The sequence below is a fragment of the Carcharhinus amblyrhynchos genome, unplaced genomic scaffold (assembly GCF_965287045.1).
Source record: "Carcharhinus amblyrhynchos unplaced genomic scaffold, sCarAmb.v2.hapA scaffold_77, whole genome shotgun sequence".
NCBI classification, from domain to species: Eukaryota; Metazoa; Chordata; class Chondrichthyes; order Carcharhiniformes; family Carcharhinidae; genus Carcharhinus; species Carcharhinus amblyrhynchos.
Window position 1 is genome coordinate 175646 of NW_027649817.1, and position 22244 is coordinate 197889.

At 47.0% G+C, this 22244-nt stretch overlaps 1 protein-coding gene across 1 annotated transcript in view; it reads right to left on the reverse strand.

Annotated features, from left to right (window-relative positions):
* shtn2 (shootin 2) overlaps positions 1 to 22244 on the reverse strand; it is a 61363-nt gene that overhangs the window by 12978 nt on the left and 26141 nt on the right. The window contains exons 5-11 of the mRNA XM_080182663.1: positions 21795 to 21951; positions 18587 to 18684; positions 13702 to 13783; positions 9202 to 9296; positions 4827 to 4973; positions 2905 to 3058; positions 745 to 880 (exon numbers count right to left, since the gene is read on the reverse strand). Coding sequence (XP_080038789.1) covers positions 745 to 880; positions 2905 to 3058; positions 4827 to 4973; positions 9202 to 9296; positions 13702 to 13783; positions 18587 to 18684; positions 21795 to 21951 — 869 coding nt within the window. The remainder of the gene's footprint in view (positions 1 to 744; positions 881 to 2904; positions 3059 to 4826; positions 4974 to 9201; positions 9297 to 13701; positions 13784 to 18586; positions 18685 to 21794; positions 21952 to 22244) is intronic.

A 22244-nucleotide genomic window follows, 5' to 3' on the forward strand; every position in this document is an offset into this window, starting at 1 on the left:
GGCACCAAGCCTGCCCGAGAGAAACACAGCATGAAGCAAGCGAGGGCAAGACCCTATCCCAAGGTGGAGGGACGGAGGAGAGTGTGGGGGAAAGGAGTGTATGGGAGGGGGGAGAGTGGGGGAGGGGAGACAGTAGGAGAGGGGTGAGTGCGGGGGAGAGAGGGGGGGGAGGAGAGAGGGAGGGTGGGGGGGAGGGGAAAGGAGAGGAGGGAGGGGGAGGGCGGGGAAGGGGATGGAGGGGGAGCGGGAGGAGGAAGGTGGGGGAGGGGCAGAGGCGGGGAAGGGAGGGGGAAAGAGGGAGGGGGAAAGAGGGAGGGGGAATGGAGAGGGGAGGGGAGGGTGGGGGGAGTGGAGGGGTGAGGGGGAAGGGAGAGGGAAAGAAGGAAGGGAGGGGGAGGTGGGAAAGGGGGAGGGGAAGAGCAGGGGAGGGAGAAAGGGGGAGAGCGCGGGGGACGGGGAGAGCGCGGGGGACGGGGAGAGCGCGGGGGGACGGGGAGAGTGTGGGAGGGGCATATTGGAGGGAAGGAGAGTAGGGCAGGACGGAGAGTGAAGAAGGGGAGAGTGAGGCAGTGGGAGGGATAAGATGCAGGACTTGGGGAGAGAGGGTTGAGGGAGAGTAGGAGTGAAGAGGGAAAGCATTGTGAGGGGTGAGTTGATGAAGGGTGAGGGGGAAGTGTGAAGAGGAGGGGGGGAACGAGACGCATGCAGAAGCTGGGAGGAGCACTGCTCTGGGAGATTGCTTACTTGACTGGAGGTGTGGGTGCGGGAGGCGGCAGAGGAGGGGGAGGTGGAGGAGGTGGAGGGGCTGGAGGCGCTGGGGTCACTGGCTCCTGCTTCGCTGCTTCTTCAGCTGCTGCCAGCTTCTCTTGGAGATCTTTGACTGGAAACAGAGAAACCGAAATGAAAATATAGTTCAGACCCAATTGCTCTCCGTCAGTCTCCTGTTATAACCCAGGGAAAAACCCACTCTCTCCGCACACACTCACCAATCAGCAATAAACACTGAATCCAGCTCTCTGAACCCTCACCCCTACATCCCACACACTCCTCTCTCTCTCTCTGTCCATTGGGATGGTAAACCCACCTGCCTGGATCCACAGCCACTATCTGATGACGGAAGGGGCAATATTCCCCAGTGTTCCCAAGGACAGTCCCTCAGAACAGGTTATCTGAACACTTATCAATTTGCGGTTAGTGGGATCTTGCTGTGCACACAGAACCACAGAATCCCCACGGCGAAGAAAGAGGCCATTCGGCCCATTGGGTCTGCACTGACTCTCTGAATGTGTACCCCGCCCAGGTCCTCTCTTCTGCCCTATCCCTGTAACCCCACACATTTAGCATGGCCACAGGGGACTGTGGGAGGCAACCAGAGGAAACCCACGCAGACATGGGGAGAACATGCAAACTCCACACAGACAGTGACCCGAGGCTGGAATTGAACCCAGGCTCCCTGGTGCTGTGAGGCAGCAGTGCTAACCACTGTGCTAACCGTGCCTGTAACACATTGCCCTCGCTATAGGAATTATAAATGCCCAAACTTTGAGATGTATTCCATTGGATCTGACGCACCTTTGGGATGTCCTGAGGATGTGAAAGGTGCTATATAAATGCAACTTACTTTCCTTTCCTGAGCCTACGCTCACACCACATGGAGTGCCTGAGAGTCCGAGGCACCTCCAGCCTTGAACCTGAATGACTCCATCCCAGCCCAAACTAGCAGCAACAGCCAGTGGAAAAACCCACTCCGCTATCCCTCACCAGCTCACTGACTCACTTCTCCCTGCGGATTCACTATCATTCAGCTTATCAAACTCAAACTCTTCAATACATCTCACGATGAGAGTGAGCTACCCCAGCATAGACTGTTAGATTGCTGCTCTATTCCCCATCTACTAATAGCTCCGGTCCCTGCAGTTCCCCATCTCACCACATCACTCCCTACCTTCAAACATGGATGTCAACCTACTGCTCCCAGTATGTATCTGGTTACATCACCCTCCAATCTTCAAACAAATTCTTATTTTTATTCATTCATGGAATGTAGGCATAACTGGCTAGGCCAGCATTTATTGTCCCTCTCTCTACACTGTCCCCCATCAAACACTCCCAGGACAGGTACAGCACGGGGTTAGATAGAGAGTAAAGCTCCCTCTACACTGTCCCCCATCAAACACTCCCAGGACAGGTACAGCACGGGGTTAGATACAGAGTAAAGCTCCCTCTACACTGTCCCCCATCAAACACTCCCAGGACAGGTACAGCACGGGGTTAGATACAGAGTAAAGCTCCCTCTACAGTGTCCCCATCAAACACTCCCAGGACAGGTACAGCACGGGGTTAGATACAGAGTAAAGCTCCCTCTACACTGTCCCCATCAAACACTCCCAGGACAGGTACAGCACGGGGTTAGATACAGAGTAAAGCTCCCTCTACACTGTCCCCCATCAAACACTCCCAGGACAGGTACAGCACGGGGTTAGATACAGAGTAAAGCTCCCTCTACACTGTCCCCCATCAAACACTCCCAGGACAGGTACAGCACGGGGTTAGATACAGAGTAAAGCTCCCTCTACACTGTCCCCCATCAAACACTCCCAGGACAGGTACAGCACAGGGTTAGATACAGAGTAAAGCTCCCTCTACACTGTCCCCATCAAACACTCCCAGGACAGGTACAGCACGGGGTTAGATACAGAGTAAAGCTCCCTCTACACTGTCCCCATCAAACACTCCCAGGACAGGTACAGCACAGGGTTAGATACAGGGTAAAGCTCCCTCTACACTGTCCCCATCAAACACTCCCAGGACAGGTACAGCACAGGGTTAGATACAGGGTAAAGCTCCCTTGACACTGTCCCAGGGAAGCTCCTATCTGCAGGAATGTGTCTGGTCCTTTCTGACCTTCTGTCTCCAGCTCTTGGTTCCTGGTCTCAGCCTCCTGGAGTTTTGTTCCTATCTCCTCTTTTTCATCTTCGGTCAGTTGGAGCATCACCTGGAGTCTCTCAATTTCTTTCTTGGACTCAGATCCTTCAATCTGTTCCTGTAGTTTTTTCACCTAAAGGCAAACAGACTCTCCATCATAAACATGGAGATACAATCATTGCCATTCTGCCCAAGCGGTTTACGAGTACTGTTCACACCTGGGGTCTGATGGCCTATACCCAAGGTGATGGCCTGTGGAGATAGCTGCAGAGATACTGGATATGTTGGCTATGACTTACTAAACTTCCTGAGATTGAAAGTTGAGAAATATTCCGCTACTTTTCAGGATAGAAGGGAGAGAGAAAAGTATGGGCCAGTTAGCCTAACATCAAGGTGTTGGGAAAATACTGGAATCTATTATTAAGGAAACCTTATCAATAAACTTAGGAAGACATTTACAAGCCAATGTGGTTTTTACATCAAAACTAGAAACAGAAGTAGGCCATTCGGCCCTCTGAGCCTGCTGTGCCATTCATTTTGATCATGGCTGATCATCGAATATCCTGATCCCCCCCTTCCTCCCAAATCCCTTAATCCCTTTATCCCAAAGAGCTATATCTAATTTCTTCTTCAAATCGGACATTTTGACCTCAACTACTTTCTGTGGGAGTGAATTCCACACATTCCCCACCCTCTGGGTGAAGAAATTTCCCCTCACCCCAGTTCTAAAAGGTTTACCCCTTATCCTCAAACCATGACCCCTAGTTCTGGACTCCCCCACCATTGGGAACATTCTTTCTGAACCTACTCTGTCTAACCCTGTTAGAATTTTATAAGTTTCTATGAGATCCCCTCTCACTCTTCTAAACTCCAGTGAATATGATCCTAACTGATTTAATCTCTCCTCATATGACAGACCTGCCATCCCAGGAATCAGCCTGGTAAACCTTCACTGCGCTCCCTCTATAGCTGGGACATCCTTCCTCAGATAAAGACACCAAAACTGCACACAAGAGGCAGAAACAAACAGAGTTATACTTGGAGGGTGAGATGAGGAGGTGGGGGTGGGGGTTAATGTGTAGCTGTAAAATAGGCATTTGGACCACTTGGGTGAGAACGTCCTCAGATAATGATACCAAAACTGCACCCAATACTCCAGGTGTGGCCTGACCAACGCCCTGTATAATTGCAGCAAAACATAAGAACATAAGAAATAGGAGCAGGAGTAGGCCATCTAGCCCTTCGAGCCTGCCCCGCCATTTAATAAGATCATGGCTGATCTGAAGTGGATCAGTTCCACTTTCCCGCCCTCTCCCCATAACCCTTAATTCCCTTGTCTATCAGAAACCTATCTACCCATGACTTTAATAAATTTAGCGAGGAAGCCTCCACCACTTCAACGGGCAGAGAATTCCAGAGATTCACCACCCTTTGAGTGAAGAAGTTCCTCCTCAACTCCGTTCTAAACTGCACCCCCCCCTTATCTTGAGGCTGTGCCCTCTAGTCCTGCTATCTTTTCTAAGCAGGAAGAACCTCTCTACCTCTACCCTATCCATCCCTTTCATTATCTTATACGTCTCTATAAGATCCCCCCTCATCCTTCTAAACTCCAACGAGTACAGACCCAGTCTATTTAGTCTCTCTTCATAGTCCAACCCCCTCATCTCCGGTATCAGCCTAGTGAACCTCCTCTGCACTCTCTCCAAGGCCAATATAACCTGGAAAGTGTAACCTGTAAAACATCCCTATCCCTGTACTCTATTCCTCTCGCTATGAAGGCCATCATACCATCTGCCTTCTTCACTGCCTGCTGTACCTGCACGCTTACTGTCAGTGACTGATGAACAAGGACTCCTGTGAATTGAGTGCAATCTCTCCGCTCTCCCCTGGCTTTGCTGTACCTGTTGCTGGTGTTGGTATCTTTCCTCCTCCAAGGTCTTTGTGGCGTTGGCCACTTCCTCCATGGCTTTGAGAAGCTGTGTGCTGGGATATGCGTTCTCCAGGAGGATCAGGCTCTGTCGATTTGCTTCCTGTTTTTCCACACACATCTGTGTTCAAAGAGCAGAGAGAGGTGGAGGCAGATTAAAGGGGAAAGGATCTGTCTTTGAAACAATCTCCCGCCCTGTTAAATCAGAAGGACGTGGACATTCTGCCCTCATCTCCTGACCAGTTCACATCAGTATTCTTATTTCCCTGGTTGACTGCTTTTTCTCTTTGGGTAGTACAATCCAGTTGGGCTGTGTGGCCTGTTTCCATGCAGTCAGTTCTCTGAAATTCTAGAAAGATAGAATAAAGAACAAAGAAAATTCCAGCACAGGTACAGGCCCTTCGGCCCTCTAAGCCTGCACTGACCATACTGCCCATCTGAACTAAAACCCCCTACCCTTCCGGTATCCCTCCACTTCCATCCTATTCATCGAGATACCCCTTAAAAGTTGATATCATATCTGCTTTCACTACCTCCCCCGGCAGTGAGTTGCAGGCACCCACCACCATAGAAAGAGCGCAGAAAAGATTGACTAGGACACAACCGGGATTTGATGGATTGAGTTATAAGGAGAGGCTGGATAGACTGGGATTTTTTTCTCTGGAGTCTGAGGGGGTGATCTTATAGAGGTCTATAAAATAATGAGGGGCACAGATCAGCTCGATAGTCAATATCTTTTCTCAAAGGTAGGGGAGTCTAAAACTAGAGGGTATAGGTTTAAGGTGAGAGGGGAGAGATACAGAAGGGCTCAGAGGGGCAATTTTTTCACACAGAGGGTGGTGAGTGTCTGGAACAAGCTGCCAGACATAGTAGAACATAGAACCCTACAGCACAGGAAAAGACCCTTTGGCCCATCGAGTGTGTACTGACCACAATCCCACCCAGGCCCTATCCCCATATCCCTACCTATTTACACACTAATCCCTCTAACTACACATCCCTGGACACTAAGGGGCAATTTTAGCCTGGCCAATCAACCTAACCTGCACATCTTTGGACTGTGGGAGGAAACCAGAGCACCCGGAGGGAACCCACACAGACATGAGGAGAATGTGCAAACTCCACACAGACAGTGACCCGAGCCAGGAATCGAACCCAGGACCCGGGAGCTGTGAAGCAGCAGTGCTAACCCACTGTGCTACCGTGCCACCCTATTATCTAGCCCATTTCCCCAGATAAGCAAGTGAACATTTGGTACTCACACAAGGTTCCAGGAAGGCTGCCCAGGTTAAAGAGCAAATTGAGAAAGAGCGTTTACACAGGAGAAGTTGGTATCTGATTTGTCATTCTGCCAGTGCTGTACCTTTCAGACTGAGAATGGGTATCTCCCAGGTTCCGCTCTCTTCCAGCCACAGCCAATATTCTCGTGTCACTCCAGTGCCCATTGACCAGCTGGAGATCTTTCCTGACCATCATTTCACCTTGGGTCACCTCTTCACCAATGTCTGGTGAGAGTCCAGTGCCCGCCCTAATGGGCAGGTCAAGGTGAGGAGGGCAGGTGGCATGGCTAAGCCAGCTTAGCCGTCCTTTGCAAATGATGGGCTTGAAGTTGATTATTTTTGATTTCTCTTAGTTTAGACAGAATACAGACACTGACAGGGTGAACAGTAGGAAGAGGAATGATAATTTACCCACATGTGAAAGCAGCAAGAGAATTAAAACAAGTAACTATGTTTTTAAGGCATATAAGTTGATATTTTAAATGCATTTTAAAGTATTTCACTATGATTGCACATTTTAGCCAGTGCAAGGTACCAAAAGGCATAAGAAATAGGAGCAGGAGTTGGCCATCTAGCCCTTCGAGCCTGCCCCGCCATTCAATAAGATCATGGCTGATCTGAAGTGGATCAGTTCCACTTGCCCGCTTTCTCCCCATAACCCTTAATTCCCTTGTCTATCATCTATAATGGGAAAGTTGAATAGTTTAGAGCCAAAGGCCTGGGAATTGTTCACTATTTTGTATCTCCGAAACCATTGTGAGGGGATATGTTTTGCAACTTTATGAATAGTTGATTCATAATCCAGAAATAGAGTAGGCAAGACCCTGAATGCAAGAACGCGTGTCCATTTAGCTTGGCAGTGAGGCGACGGGAACCTTTATAGCAGCGTCTACCATATCCAGGCAACAAGGAAGTAGCTTTAGCCAAGATGGGAGTAATGTCTGGTTCGGAGTGGACAAATAAGAAATCATTAAGCTGGAATTACTTTTAAACTAATGTGAGGTGGAGAATCAGATTAAGAAAATTTATAACTGTCCTATTTTTTATTGTTAATGTTAGAACTTAGAACATAGAAAAACTACAGCACAAACAGGCCCTGCAGCCCACAAGTTGTGCCGAACATATCCCTACCTACGGGGCTTATCTATAACCCTCTATCTTTCTAAGTCAAACTTATTGGAGCAGTCCGGATATTCTGTATCTCAGACCATTGATATAACTTCTCCCATTGATCGCTGGTATTTAATAAAGTTTTATACTGTGATATTGGTTTCCTGAGTATAATTGTCACCTCGTCGGAAAACCCCACTAACAGGGCTGAAACTGGAAGTGGTTCTGAGCATTTTCGGGGTTAGGTATGAAGTGGCTCCAGTGTGTGGTTAGAATACTTCACAAACACCCGGTATCGAAGACATCCAGTTCCCAATCTGGGCAGGATTGCAGCTTCCAGCTTTCACAGTGTAAAAGAGAGCAGAGAGAATATCCAAACTGGAGAAGATGTTACCGTTCCGAATCTTTTTCCGGTTGGCTGAAATGATGAAGCTTTTACCTCTTCTCACACTGAACTCTTTGTACAAACCTCTCTGCATATTACTGGCACTACTCGGTTAGATACTTCTCCCATTTGGCCTATTTTCTGCCTGAATTTGTCAAAACACATGGACCAGTAGCCGCTGTGACTCTCACCAACTTTACAATAGAAAGCATTCCTTCTGGTTGTATCACAGCTCGGTATGGGCTCCTGATCTGCCCAAGTCAGCAAGGAACTACAAACAGTTGTGAATGAAGCCCAGTCCATCAGGGAAACCAGCCTCTTACCCATTGACTCTGTCTACACTTCCCGCTGCCTTGGCAAAGCAGCCAACATAATTAAGGACCCCACACACCCTGGACATTCTCTCTTCCACCTTCTTCCATTGGGAAAAAGATACAAAAGCCTGAGGTCAAAAACAGCTTCTTCCCTGCAGACTTTTGAATGGATTTACCTTGCATTAAATTGATCTTTCTCTATATCCTAGCTATGATTACATAGAACATAGAACAGTATAGCACAGTACAAGCCCTTCGGCCCTCAATGTTGTGCTGAGCTATGTCCAAACCCAAGATCAAGCTATCCCACTCCCTATCATTCTGGTGTGCTCCATGTGCCTATCCAATAACTGCTTGAAAGTTCCTAAAGTGTCCGACTCCACTATCACAGCAGGCAGTCTATTCCACACCCCAACCACTCTCTGAGTAAAGAATCTACCTCGGACATCCCTCCTATATCTCCCACCATGAACCTTATAGTTATGCCCCCTAGTAACAGCTACATCCACCCGAGGAAATAGTCTCTTTACGTCCACTCTATCAATCCCTCTCATCAGCTTATAAACTTCTATTAAGTCACCTCTCATCCTCCTCCGCTCTAAACAGAAAAGCCCCAGCTCCCTCAACCTTTCCTCATAAGACCTACCCTCCAAACCAGGCAGCATCCTGGTAAATCTCCTCTGCACTCTCTCCAATGCTTCCACATCCTTCTTATAGTGAGGTGACCAGAACCGCACACAATACTCCAAATGTGGTCTCACCAAGATCCTGTACAGTTGCAGCATAACCCCATGGCTCTTAAACTCAAACCCCCTGTTAATAAACGCTAACACACTGTAAGCCTTCTCTGCAGTTTTATCCACTTGAGTGGCAACCTTCAGAGATCTGTGGATATGAACCCCAAGATCTCCCTGTTCCTCCACATTCCTCAGAACCCTGCCGTTGACCGTGTAATCCGCATTCAAATTTGTCCTCCCAAAATGACTGTAACACTACATTCTGTACCCTCTCGTTTCCTTCTCTATGAATGGTATGCTTTGTCTGTATAGTGTACAAGGAAAAATACTTTTCACTGTATCTCAATACATGTGACAATAAATCAAATCAAATAATCCAATTGGAACAGCAATATCGATGTGGTAACTTTCACTGTGTCTCCAATATTGTACCGCACAGCCAAAACATCTGGTACAGATGTGTATATATGCCGTCTACATGCAGCAGTTGGGAAGGTTTGATCCTGAGCTCCATGCCCTTTACCTGATGTGCGTAGTTCTCAGCCAGCTGGCGGAGGTCTTGTTCCAGCTCCAGATGTTGCCTGAGCTCCTCGTATTCACGGGTCACCATTGAGGAGACTGGGATGAGAAGAAGAGAGGGAAACATTAGACGAGTTATCGCTTGGCGCTCTCTTATATATGGGACGATAGGGAGACCGTGGGATTCATTGACTCGCTCTGCCAAAGAGCTGGCACTGTCACAATGGGCCAAATGACCTCCTTCTGGGATTCTGTTTCATTGGAGTGAATTTTGCATTGATGCAGGTGTTGTAAAGAGAGGTGTCTGGAGTCGTGAGGGGGAATTAAGATCAAGGTAAATCCCACACTGCCTGTGGGGAGCTGTACTTAAATAGAGGCACTAGTTGGGGAGCTGGCACAGCTATGATGGAGCTGGTATCTCAGCGCTATGCTCACATCTAGCTCCTTAGTCAATGTATCCACTCATCAAATTAATCCTTCATTATCATGGAGGAAAGAGAGAGAGATGGAGGCAGAAAGGGAGAGAGGTAGAAAGAGGAAAACAGCGAGAGAGACAGAGCAAGAGAAAAAGAGAGGCGGAGAGCTAGAGATGGAAACAGGGAGAAACGGGGAGATAAAGAATGAGGAACAAGGCAAAGAAGAACCAAACACAAAGGGGGGGAGTTTTCCTGGCCTGCTGCCACAGCAATCGTGGCGGATGGTGGCAGACCATGCAAAGGTCTGATAACCTTGGTGGGATTGCCAGTTTTGGGGTGAGCGCTGCTGGGAAGTTCCACCCAAGAACACAAGCAATAGGAGCAAGACATGGCCCATCGAGCCTGCTCCATGATTGAATACGATCAGTGATGGCCTTGGGCTTCAATTTCACTTTCCCCAACCGTTCCCCATGTCCCTTCATTCTCTGAGATCTATCTCAGCCTTATTCAATGATGGAGAATCCACAACCTCTGCAATAGAGAAACTCAAACATTCACAATGCTTTGAGTTGTCATGGTGGTAGAAAAGCCCCAAAATTACCTATGGACATACCAGAATCTTAGACAAGATTTTAAAAATGAATATACAAGCTAAAGATGACTGAGGTCATAAATTCAGTGGTTGGCTGGATTGCTGGTGCGTGATACTAAGATAGAGAGAATGGAAACATATCCTATTTCCAGATGAGGAAAAGCCTTATACAGGAATGAACTGATATCCCCTGTGGAGATAATGGGAGCTGAGTATCATCTTGACAGAAATGATATCCAGTGAGGAACATCCGAGACTAGTTTACGGATTTTCACCTTCCAGGAATGTATCAAAATAGGAATAAAAGCCTCTGAAACACTGGGCCAGTGTTCATGGGTACCGACTGTGTCAGTGTGTGAGACAGGAGGAAAGGCAGCATCAGACCCTGCACCTTTTGTAGCTAACTCTCTCTCTCTCTCTGATTGCTGAAATAAGTCAAGTCAGTAAAGTTGAAGCAGAAACAGCTCAGCTTTTTGGCTATACTGCAGAACAGCGGAACACAAAGCCAGCTATTCACCTGCTGAAGGCGGCGTGACTTGAATCAGGAATCGCAGTGGCCACAATGTTCCACCATCGACATTACACAGACAAATCCAAAACTGATTTGTTTATGTTTCAAAGCTTATTTTTGGACTCCATTCTTATTTCTAACCTGTGTACATTCACACCTTTTATCAAGGGTTATAGGGAGAAGTCGGGAGAATGGGAATGAGAATCCTATCAGCCATGATTGAATGGTGAAGCAGGTTCGATGGGCTGAGTGGCCTAATTCTGCTCTGATGTCTTTTGTTCTTAGCGCTTTTTTGGTAATAAACTCACTTTTTCTCTAACTTAATGAAGGCTGGTTAAATCGATCCTTTTAAAGCCTAAATATTGGGCTGGAAAATGGGAAGGGATTCTTTTTAAAATAACCGTGTTGTGGCTAACTGTGTGTGTGTTGAATAAAGAAAGGAAGCCAGCTCATCCCTCTTTATCCACAGTGACCCCTCCTGATCACGGCAGAGTGAGATCTCCTGGTCTCAATCTCAAATAATCCTGAGATTGTGCATTTCCCTAAACCATCTCTCTGCATTTACCCATTAGAGTCGTCTAGGTTTCAATGAGATTGTCTGCCATTCTCCTAAACCACAGAGAATATAAACCCAATTTACTCAGTCTCCCATCATGGATGGCACACAGATTCTATGGGCAGCATGGTGGCACAGTGGTTGGCACCGCTGGGTGGGATTGTGCTCAGTGCAGGCTCAATGGGCTGAATGGCCACCTTCTGCACTGTAGAAATTCCTCGACAACCCCCTTGTCTCAGGGACCAACCCAACGTACCTTCGCGTCTACTACTCCAATGCTAGTGTATCCTACCTTAAATGTGGAGACTACAACTGTATACAGTATTCCAGATGTGACCAGACCAATAACCCTGTACAGCTGCAACAGGATTTCTTTAATCTTATACTCCATTCCTCTTGTAATGAAAGCCATCATATCATTTGCCTTTGTAATTACTTGCTGCACCTACATGCTAGCTTTCTGCATTCCTTGTAGGTAGTGGGGCAAACCCAGTGAGTGTGGGTTGCCACAGGAGAGGAATGAATGGAAAAGGCTAAACAGTTAGCCTGACTGTAATGTCCACACTCATTCTGGGCAGACATATTACCATATCCCACACAGCACTGACACAGTTACACCTGTGCTGAGATCAATAAGACAATCGATATCTCAACAAGGTTCCACAATGTCCAGAGGAGGCGTTGTGCCTCTGGAAAACTAATCCAGTATCAGGGAAAATTAACACACCATTGAAATCAGTTTGGCAAACACAAGTCCTTGATATTGTAAACAGGTAGACAGGAGATGTCCAGAAGATGATTAAAGCTAAAGCACACAGGACAATGGATCCATATAACATGATCAAAAACAGAACTGTAACCAATTTAAAGTAACAATCTGATGACCTATTTGAAATGTAGCACTTTGTAATGCGAAAATATATAAGAATACGTAACCAACCGATGATTAGCAGAGTAGCTCAGAAGCAAGCTGGAATTACAGCCGTGAGTTCTGATCTTCCTCATGCATGTTGAATAAAGACATTTTTGTTGAAGTCCTACATGATTTCTGAAGATTCAGTTCGTTCATTCCCTCCAACATTGTACGAGCCCATTACCGCTTACTAGTTACATCCTTTTAAAAAAAACTGCTTTTCCGTTCAAATGATCCAAGACAATAACTTCTCCACATTCCCCATCTGCCATCTTGCTGCCTACTCACCTCACCTGTCTATAATAAGAGCATAAGAACATAAGAAATAGGAGCAGGAGTAGGCCATCTAGCCCTTCGAGCCTGCCCCGCCATTCAATAAGATCATGGCTGATCTGAAGTGGATCAGTTCCACTTTCCCGCTTTCTCCCCATAACCCTTAATTCCCTTGTCTATCAGAAACCTATCTACCCGTGACTTAAATATATTCAACGAGGTAGCCTCCACCACTTCAACGGGCAGAGAATTCCAGAGATTCACCACCCTTTGAGTGAAGAAGTTCCTCCTCAACTCCGTTCTAAACTGCACCCCCCCTTATCTTGAGGCTATGCCCTCTAGTCCTGCTGTCCTTTCTGAGCAGGAAGAACCTCTTTACCTCTACCCTATCCATCCCTTTCATTATCTTATACGTCCCTATAAGATCCCCCCTCATCCTTCTAAACTCCAATGAGTACAGACCCAGTCTATTTAGTCTCTCTTCATAGTCCAACCCTCTCATCTCCGGTATCAGCCTAGTGAACCTCCTCTGCACTCCCTCCAAGGCTAATATATCCTTCTGCAAGTGCGGCGACCAAAACTGCACACAGTACTCCAGCTGCGGCCTCACCAGTGCCCTGTACAGTTGCAGCAAGACCTCCCTATTTTTATATTCTATCCCCTTCACTATAAAGGCCAGCATCCCATTCACCTTCTTGATCACCTGCTGCACCTGCAGACTGGGTTTTTGCGACTCATGCACAAGGACCCCCAGTTCCCTCTGCACCGTAGCATGCTGCAGCTTTTCACCTTTTAAATAATAATCCCTCCTACTATTATTCCTGCCAAAGTGGATAACCTCACACTTGCTAACATTATACTCCATCTGCCAGGTCCTCGCCCACTCGCTCAGCCTATCCAGATCTCTCTGCAGACTTTCCACACCCTCCACACAATTACCTATGCTGATCATGATGCTCTAACTAAACAAATATTATAAACAAATATTATATTCCTCTGCAGCCTCTCTGTGTCCTCCTCACAGCTTACCTTCCCACCATCAACCAGATCGAGAGAAAGACTAAGAGGGAGAACACAGAGATGGAGAAAGCGCGAGAGAGAGAGAGAGAGAGAGCACCTGACAGAGACAGACAGACAATCAGAAAGGGATTTTTGCTGAGGGGCACAGTTTCCGCACTGGCCATGATCAAACCAGCCCTGAAGGAAATAACATTTCTGCAGAGAATGTAATGTGAATTGTCACCTGTGTTGATCCGCTGTAGATTCTTGTTCTGCTTCTTGAGGGCTTTCTGCAGGTCCCTCTTCTCAGTCCGCTCCTCCTCCACCTATAACATGGCATTGAGTGACCAATCAGAACACTGTAAATACCAGTGGAAATTTAATGAGCCAGAATGAGTGATTGGCCCAGGAATTCCTGAAGATTCTCCTGGTGTATAGCACAACACAGGCATGATGGGCCGGATAGCTTGCTGCTACACCGTCAAATTCTATGGTTCAACAATACTGCCCTCTGGGTAGGTTTTCTGGTGAGTTAAGTTGGGGGTGAACTGCGCTCCAGACAAACCATCTCAACATACCCCAAAACAAGCAAACTTAAACATTGCATTTCTGTAACACCTTTCAAAAGGGGCAACGCGGTGGCACAGTGGGTTAGCACTGCTGCTTCGTAGCGCCAGGGACTCGGGTTCGATTCCCAGCTTGATTCACTGTCTGTGTGGGGTCTGCAAGTTCTCCCCGTGTCTGCATGGGATTACTCCGGGTGCTCCAGTTTCCTCCAAAGATGTTCGGGTTAGGTGGATTGGCCATGCTAAATTGCCCCTTAGTGTCAGGGGGACTAGCTGGGTTTAAATGCATGAGGTTATGGGGATATGGCCTGGGTGGAACTGTGGTCAGCGCAGACTCGATGGGCCAAATAGCCTCCTTCGGTGCTGTGGGATTCTCAAACCGCAGGACATTTTGAAGCGCTTTGCAACAATGAAATACTTCGTGAGGTTTTGTCACTGTTGCAATGCAGAAAATGCGATTTGTGCACAGCAAGATCCCACAAGCAACAATGTAATTAAAGATCAGACTCTTCATCGAAATAGCACCACAGGATCTTTAATATCCACCTTAGAGGGAAGGTGGGGGCCTTGGTTTAATCTCGCACCTTGAAGACAGGTGACAGAGCAGAACTCCTGCAGTATTGAGCTGGGGGCGGTGTTGGGGGGTTGGGGGCGATGAGGGGGGGATGATGGGGAGAGAGGAAGGGAGGTGTGGAAGACTGGGTTATGAGTCTCAGAAGTGGGCACAACCTATTAACTGAGAAGCAGGATTATTACTTATTGATTTGGGCTGAGCTGGTTTGGTGGATATAGAACTGGCTCGGTTACAGAGAGAGGCGGTGGAAGGGTGTTTTACAGAATGGAGATCTGTACCTAGTACTGTACCACAGGGATCAGTGCTGGGACCTCTGATGTTTGATGTAAAGATCTGCAGGAAGATGTGGGTGGTCTGATTAGCAAGTTCACGGATGAGACGGAGATTGCTGTTAGTGCCGGGGATTGTCGATGGATACAACTGGATATAGATAGATTGGAGGCTTGGGCAAGAAATAAGAGATGAAGTTTAATCTGGACCAATACGAGGTGATGCATTTTGGAGGATCAAATGTAGATATGAATTATACTGTAAATAGCAGAACCCTTAGGAACATTAACACGCAGAGGGATCTGGGTGTTCAGGTCCACAGTTATCTAAAAGTGATAACACAGTGGACCAAGATGATTAAGAAGCCATGTAACATGCTTGCCTTCATCAACTGGGGCATTGAGTACAAGAGAGGGAAACTATGTTTTAGCTATATAAAATCATGGTTAGGTCGCATTTGGAATATTGTGTCTAGTTCTGGCTGCCACACTACTGGAAGGATTGGAAGATTTGGAGAGAGTACAAAGAGGATTCACCAGGATGTTGTCTGGCCTGGAGGATGTTGGCTACGAGGAGAGGCTGAATAAACTAGGATTGTTTTCACTGGAAAGACGGAGGCTGAGGGGAGAACTGATAGAGGTCTACAAAATCATGAGAGGCACAGACAGCGTGGATAGTCAGAGGCATTTTCCAAGGGTGGAGGTATCAGTTATAAGGTGGGACACGTCCATGGTGAGAGAGGAAAGTTTAAGGGGGATGTGTGGGGAGGGGGAGTTTTTTTACGCAGAGAGTGGTAGGGGCCTAGAACATACTGCCAGAGGAGGTGGTGGAAACAGGCACATTAGTAATATTTAAGAGGCATCTGTATGTATACAGGTATATAAATGGGGAATACAGGTATATGAATTGGGAAGGAATAGAGGGATATGGAATGAATTAGGGCGGAAGGTTTTTTTTTGTTTATTTAGAGCATCATGGTCAGCATGGGTTTGGAGGGCTGAAGGGTTTGTTCCTTCTTTGTTTTGTTTATACCTGGCACCATTGGGATTCTGTAAGATTGGAGTGAATGGGAAAGAGTTTGGATTCATTTGGATTTGATGCAATGAGAGTGAATGGGAAAGGGATTGGATTTGATACAATGGGAGTGAATGGGGAAAGGGATTGGATTTGATACAATGGGAGTGAATGGGAAGGGGTTTGGATTTGATACAATGGGAGTGAATGGGGAAAGGGATTGGGTTTGATACAATGGGAGTGAATGAGAAAGGGATTGGGTTTGATACATTAGGAGGGAATGGGAAAGGGATTGGGTTTGATACAATAGGAGGGAATGGGGAAAGGGATTGGGTTTGATACAATGGGAGGGAATGGGAAAGGGATTGGGTTTGATACATTAGGAGGGAATGGGAAAGGGATTGTGTTTGATACAATAGGAGGGAATGGGGAAAGGGATTGGATTTGATATAATGGGAGGGAATGGGAAAGGGATTGGGTTTGATACAATGGGAGTGAATGGGGAAAGGGATTGTGTTTGATACAATAGGAGGGAATGGGGAAAGGGATTGGATTTGATATAATGGGAGGGAATGGGAAAGGGATTGGGTTTGATACAATGGGAGGGAATGGGAAAGGGATTGGGTTTGATACAATGGGAGGGAATGGGAAAGGGATTGGGTTTGATACAATAGGAGGGAATGGGAAAGGGATTGGGTTTGATACAATAGGAGGGAATGGGGAAGGGGATTGGGTTTGATACAATGGGAGGGAATGGGGAAAGGGATTGGGTTTGATACAATGGGAGTGAATGGGGAAAGGGATTGGGTTTGATACAATGGGAGGGAATGGGAAAGGGATTGGGTTTGATACAATGGGAGGGAATGAGAAAGGGATTGGATTTGATACAATGGGAGGGAATGGGAAAGGGATTGGATTTGATACAATAGGAGGGAATGGGAAAGGGATTGGGTTTGATACAATGGGAGTGAATGGGGAAAGGGATTGGGTTTGATGCAATGGGAGTGAATGGGGAAAGGGATTGGGTTTGATACAATGGGAGGGAATGGGAAAGGGATTGGGTTTGATACAATGGGAGTGAATGGAGAAAGGGATTGGGTTTGATACAATGGGAGTGAATGGGAAAGGGATTGGGTTTGATACAATGGGAGTGAATGGGAAAGGGATTGGGTTTGATACAATGGGAGTGAATGGGGAAAGGGATTGGTTTTGATACAATGGGAGGGAATGGGAAAGGGATTGGGTTTGATACAATGGGAGTGAATGGGGAAAGGGATTGGGTTTGATACAATGGGAGTGAATGGGAAAGGGATTGGGTTTGATACAATGGGAGGGAATGGGAAAGGGATTGGGTTTGATACAATGGGAGTGAATGGGGAAAGGGATTGGGTTTGATACAATGGGAGGGAATGGGAAAGGGATTGGGTTTGATACAATGGGAGTGAATGGGGAAAGGGATTGGGTTTGATACAATGGGAGGGAATGGGAAAGGGATTGGGTTTGATACAATGGGAGTGAATGGGGAAAGGGATTGGGTTTGATACAATGGGAGTGAATGGGGAAAGGGATTGCGTTTGATACAATGGGAGGGAATGGGAAAGGGATTGGGTTTGATACAATGGGAGTGAATGGGGAAAGGGATTGGGTTTGATACAATGGGAGTGAATGGGGAAAGGGATTGCGTTTGATACAATGGGAGGGAATGGGAAAGGGATTGGGTTTGATACAATGGGAGGGAATGGGGAAAGGGATTGGATTTGATACAATGGGAGTGAATGGGGAAAGGGATTGGGTTTGATACAATGGGAGTGAATGGGGAAAGGGATTGGGTTTGATACAATGGGAGGGAATGGGAAAGGGATTGGGTTTGATACAATGGGAGGGAATGGGAAAGGGATTGGGTTTGATACAATGGGAGGGAATGGGAAAGGGATTGGGTTTGATACAATGGGAGTGAATGAGAAAGGGATTGGGTTTGATACAATAGGAGGGAATGAGAAAGGGATTGGGTTTGATACAATGGGAGTGAATGGGAAAGGGATTGGGTTTGATACAATGGGAGGGAATGGGAAAGGGATTGGGTTTGATACAATGGGAGTGAATGAGAAAGGGATTGCGTTTGATACAATGGGAGTGAATGGGAAAGGGATTGCGTTTGATACAATGGGAGTGAATGGGAAAGGGATTGGATTTGATACAATGGGAGTTAATGGGAAAGGGATTGCGTTTGATACAATGGGAGTGAATGGGGAAAGGGGTTGCGTTTGATACAATGGGAGTGAATGGGAAAGGGATTGGGTTTGATACAATGGGAGTGAATGGGAAAGGGATTGCGTTTGATACAATGGGAGTGAATGGGAAAGGGATTGGGTTTGATACAATGGGAGTGAATGGGAAAGGGATTGGGTTTGATACAATGGGAGTGAATGGGAAAGGGATTGCGTTTGATACAATGGGAGTGAATGAGAAAGGGATTGGATTTGATACAATGGGAGTGAATGGGAAAGGGATTGGGTTTGATACAATGGGAGGGAATGGGAAAGGGATTAGATTCACTAAGAGTTAATGTGATGGCTGTGAATTTAGGAATGAGAAGGGTTTAATGTAATCCAAATTGCTCTCAGTGTGAGCTCAGCAATGCTCTGACATCCTGCCTTAGTCACATGTGAGTGTCTCTGGAATGGTTCAGGAATGGAGACACTTACTTGCTTGGTCAATTCCACCAATCGGCTGTCCATCTCCTGCACCTGATTGGCCAGTAGTTTCTTCTCCTCCAGCAGCTCAGAGATTCTTTCCTGAAGTTCTGTTGTTAAAGTAACAGGTTTATCAGTGAGGGTATGAGGCAGTACTGATCCTACACCTTCACAACCAAACAGATCATTCTAGAACTAGAGGGGGGATACATGATCACATTATATGTTATTGATTTGGAAGAGGAAACTGTGAATGTTTTATCTCCAAATTTGCAGCTGATACAAAGTTGGGTGGGAGGGTGAGCTGTGAGGAGGATGCAGAGATGCTTCAGAGTGATTTGGACAGGCTGAGTGTGTGGGCCTCTGCATGGCAGATGCAATATAATGTGGGTAAATGTGAGGCTATCCACTTTGGTAGCAATAATAGGAAGGTAGATTAATATTTGAATGGGTGTAAATTGAGAGAGATGAATACTCTATGAGACCTTGGAGTCCTTGAGTAGCAGTCGCTGAAAGTAAGTGCACAGGTACAGCAGACAATGAAGAAGGCAAATGGTATGTTGGCCTTCACAGCGAGAGGATTTGAGTATAGGGATAGGGATGTTTTGCTACAATTGTATAGGACATTGGTGAGGTCACATGTAGAGTATTGGGTGCAGATATGGGGTGCATTTGGGGAGGTCAATCAGGCTCATGGATGACACAGTAATTGGGAGGATACTGAGAGGTGTAGTGGAAGTGAGAGATCTCAGAGTGAATGTCCACAGATAGCTGAAGGTAGCAGGACAGGTTAATAAGATGGTGAGGAAGGCAAGTGGAATCCTTTCATTTATTAGTTGAGGAATAGAACTGAAGAGCAGGGAGGTTTGCTGGAATTGTATAAAACACTAGTTAGGTCGAGACTTGAGTACTGAGTTCAGATCACCTCATTACAGAAAGGATGTTAGGATGCATCAGTGAGGGTACAGAGGAGATTGATGAGGGGGTTGCCAGCACTGGAAAATTACAGTAATGGGAAAGATTGGATCTCAACCCAGTGACTTTGAAGGAATGGCTGCAAAATGGAATTAGGCTAGATGGCGTGTTTTCCAGCTGGCAGAGACATGATGGGCAGAGTGGCCTCCTGCTGTGCCATATTTTGACATAACTAAAAAGGAGGAATGTACAGGGGTGGGGGAGAGGCAGCTGGTGAATTGCTCTTTAGGAGAGCTAGCACTGACACAATGGGCCGAATGGCCTTCTCCTGTGCTGTATCAAGTCTATGGTTTTACAATTCTCTGAAATACACGTGGCCTCCTACTCAGTTGCCTCTTGGGAATAAGAAATCGGAGCAGGAGCAGGCCATTCAGCCCTTCGAGCCTGCTCCACCATTGGAAGGCTATAACCAGCGGAGGCCAATGGCTATAACCAGTATGTTTGATGCATGATGTGGAGATGCCAGCGTTGGACTGGGGTAAACACAGTAAGAAGTCTCACAACACCAGGTTTATTTGGTAGCAAAACGCCACTATGGCTTACGGAGTGCTGCTCCTTCGTAAGGTGGGACTCCCACTTACCTGACGAAGGGGCAGCGCTCTGAAAGCTATAGTGGCGTTTTGCTACCAAATAAACCTGTTAGACCTGGTGTTGTGAGACTTCTCACTGTGTTTAATGCAACCAACTCGCAAGGACAGTGAAGACTCAGCCATATTGCTGCACTGCTGCTGTTACGAATGGGCCAGGCAGGGTAAAGACGGCCAATTTCCTTCTCGAAAGGACGTTCGTGAGCCAAGTGGCTTTTAATGTTTATCTGGTGTTTTGGCATCGCTATCACTCAGATCGCTAGACCAGGTTTAATTAATGGGATTTTAAATTCTGTGGTGAGATTAGAATCCATGTCACCAGAACAGTGTACTAGGCCTCTAGATTACTAACCCAGTGACATAACCACACTGCGAACATCATCCTACTGAGAATGAAGCATAGAATCAAAGAATCCCTACACAGTAGAAGGAGGCCATTTGGCCCATCGAGTCTGCACCCCAGCCCCTATTCCCCACATATTTACCTTGCTGTCCCCCTGACACTAAGGGGCAAGTTAACATGGTCAATCAACCTGACCCGCACATCTTTGACATGAGGGAGGAAACTGGAGCATCCATAAGAGCATAAGAAATAGGAGCAGGAGTAGGCCATCTAGGCCATCTAGCCCTAGCCAGAGGGAACCCATGCAGACATTGGGAGAATGTACAAACTCCCACACAGACAGTGACCTGAGGCCGGAATTGAACCCAGATCCCTGACATAAGAACATAAGAAATAGGAGCAGGAGTAGGCCATCTAGCCCTTTGAGCCTGCCCCGCCATTCAATAAGATCATGGCTGATCTGAAGTGGATCAGTTCCACATTCCCGCTTTCTCCCCATAACCCTTAATTCCCTTGTCTATCAGAAACCTATCTACCCGTGACTTAAATATATTTAGCGAGGCAGCCTCCACCACTTCAACGGGCAGAGAATTCCAGAGATTCACCACCCTTTGAGTGAAGAAGTTCCTCCTCAACTCCGTTCTAAACTGCGCCCCCCTTATCTTGAGGCTGTGCCCTCTAGTCCTGCTGTCCTTTCTGAGCGGGGAGAATCTCTCTACCTCTACCCTCTCCATCCCCTTCATTAGGGGCGCTAACCAATGTGCCACCTAATATTACAATCGAATAGACAGGGAGAAGGAGGCTGGTTCCACTGGTTAAGGGGTTAAAAACGAAAGGGACACAGACACAAAGGGAGGTATTTTACTACCTCGCTTGGGTCAGATTGTAAAATCCTGCCCGAGGCCAAGGCAGATTTCCGTTCTGTGAGCCTTGCCTGCCCCAGAGTCGGGGTGCGAAGAGGCGGTAAAACTCCAGCCAAGAGGTTATTCCTAGGGATCCTGTGGGAATGACTGCCAGGGTAAGTGGTTGAGGTAGATTAACAATCTAAGATTAGTTTGGAGAGGTGGACATAGGAAGAGGGATTAAATGAGGAATTTGAATTGGTGTAGAGGGAGTTGATGGGCTGAATGGCCTGATTTCCCATAGTAAGTTATTATGCTTCCAGTGATTGATTGAGAAACAACATCTTGAATGTGATTCTGGATCTTAGGTGATCTGCTGGATCTCCCCACGGTGTAAGTGGAATTGGTGGAGCTGGTTTGAGGGGTCTATTCTTGCTCCTATTTCCTACCTTCCTGTTGAACTGGTGCATTACCTTTGACCTGGAGTTGGTACTGGAAGTCGGGGTTGTCGGTGGGGTCAGTGGTTTCCTCGTCCTCCAGGGCCAGGTGTGTAATGTCACTGGGGAGTGCGTCCCAGACAGGCTGCAAGGCTAGGCTCAAACGGTGGAGCTTCTGGTTCTCTTTGTTGAGCTGTGGAAGGAGCAGAAACAAACCGAGTTCTCCCCACTGTCTCTCCGTCACACGGAAAAGTCACTGCCCTTACCATCCTGTGGTGTTCGCGACTGAGGGGCTATCACCCCTCCTGCTTATAGAGCAGTGATGAGCAAGTGGGCTGCGTGAGTGGCCCCCCCTTCATCTCAGTGCTGTAAGGTTAGAATTGCCCCTTAGTGTCAGTGGATTAGCTGGGTAAGTGTGTGGAATTATAGGGATAGGGTGAGAATGTGGTCAGTGCATTGATGGGCTGAGTGGCCTCCTTCTGTAGG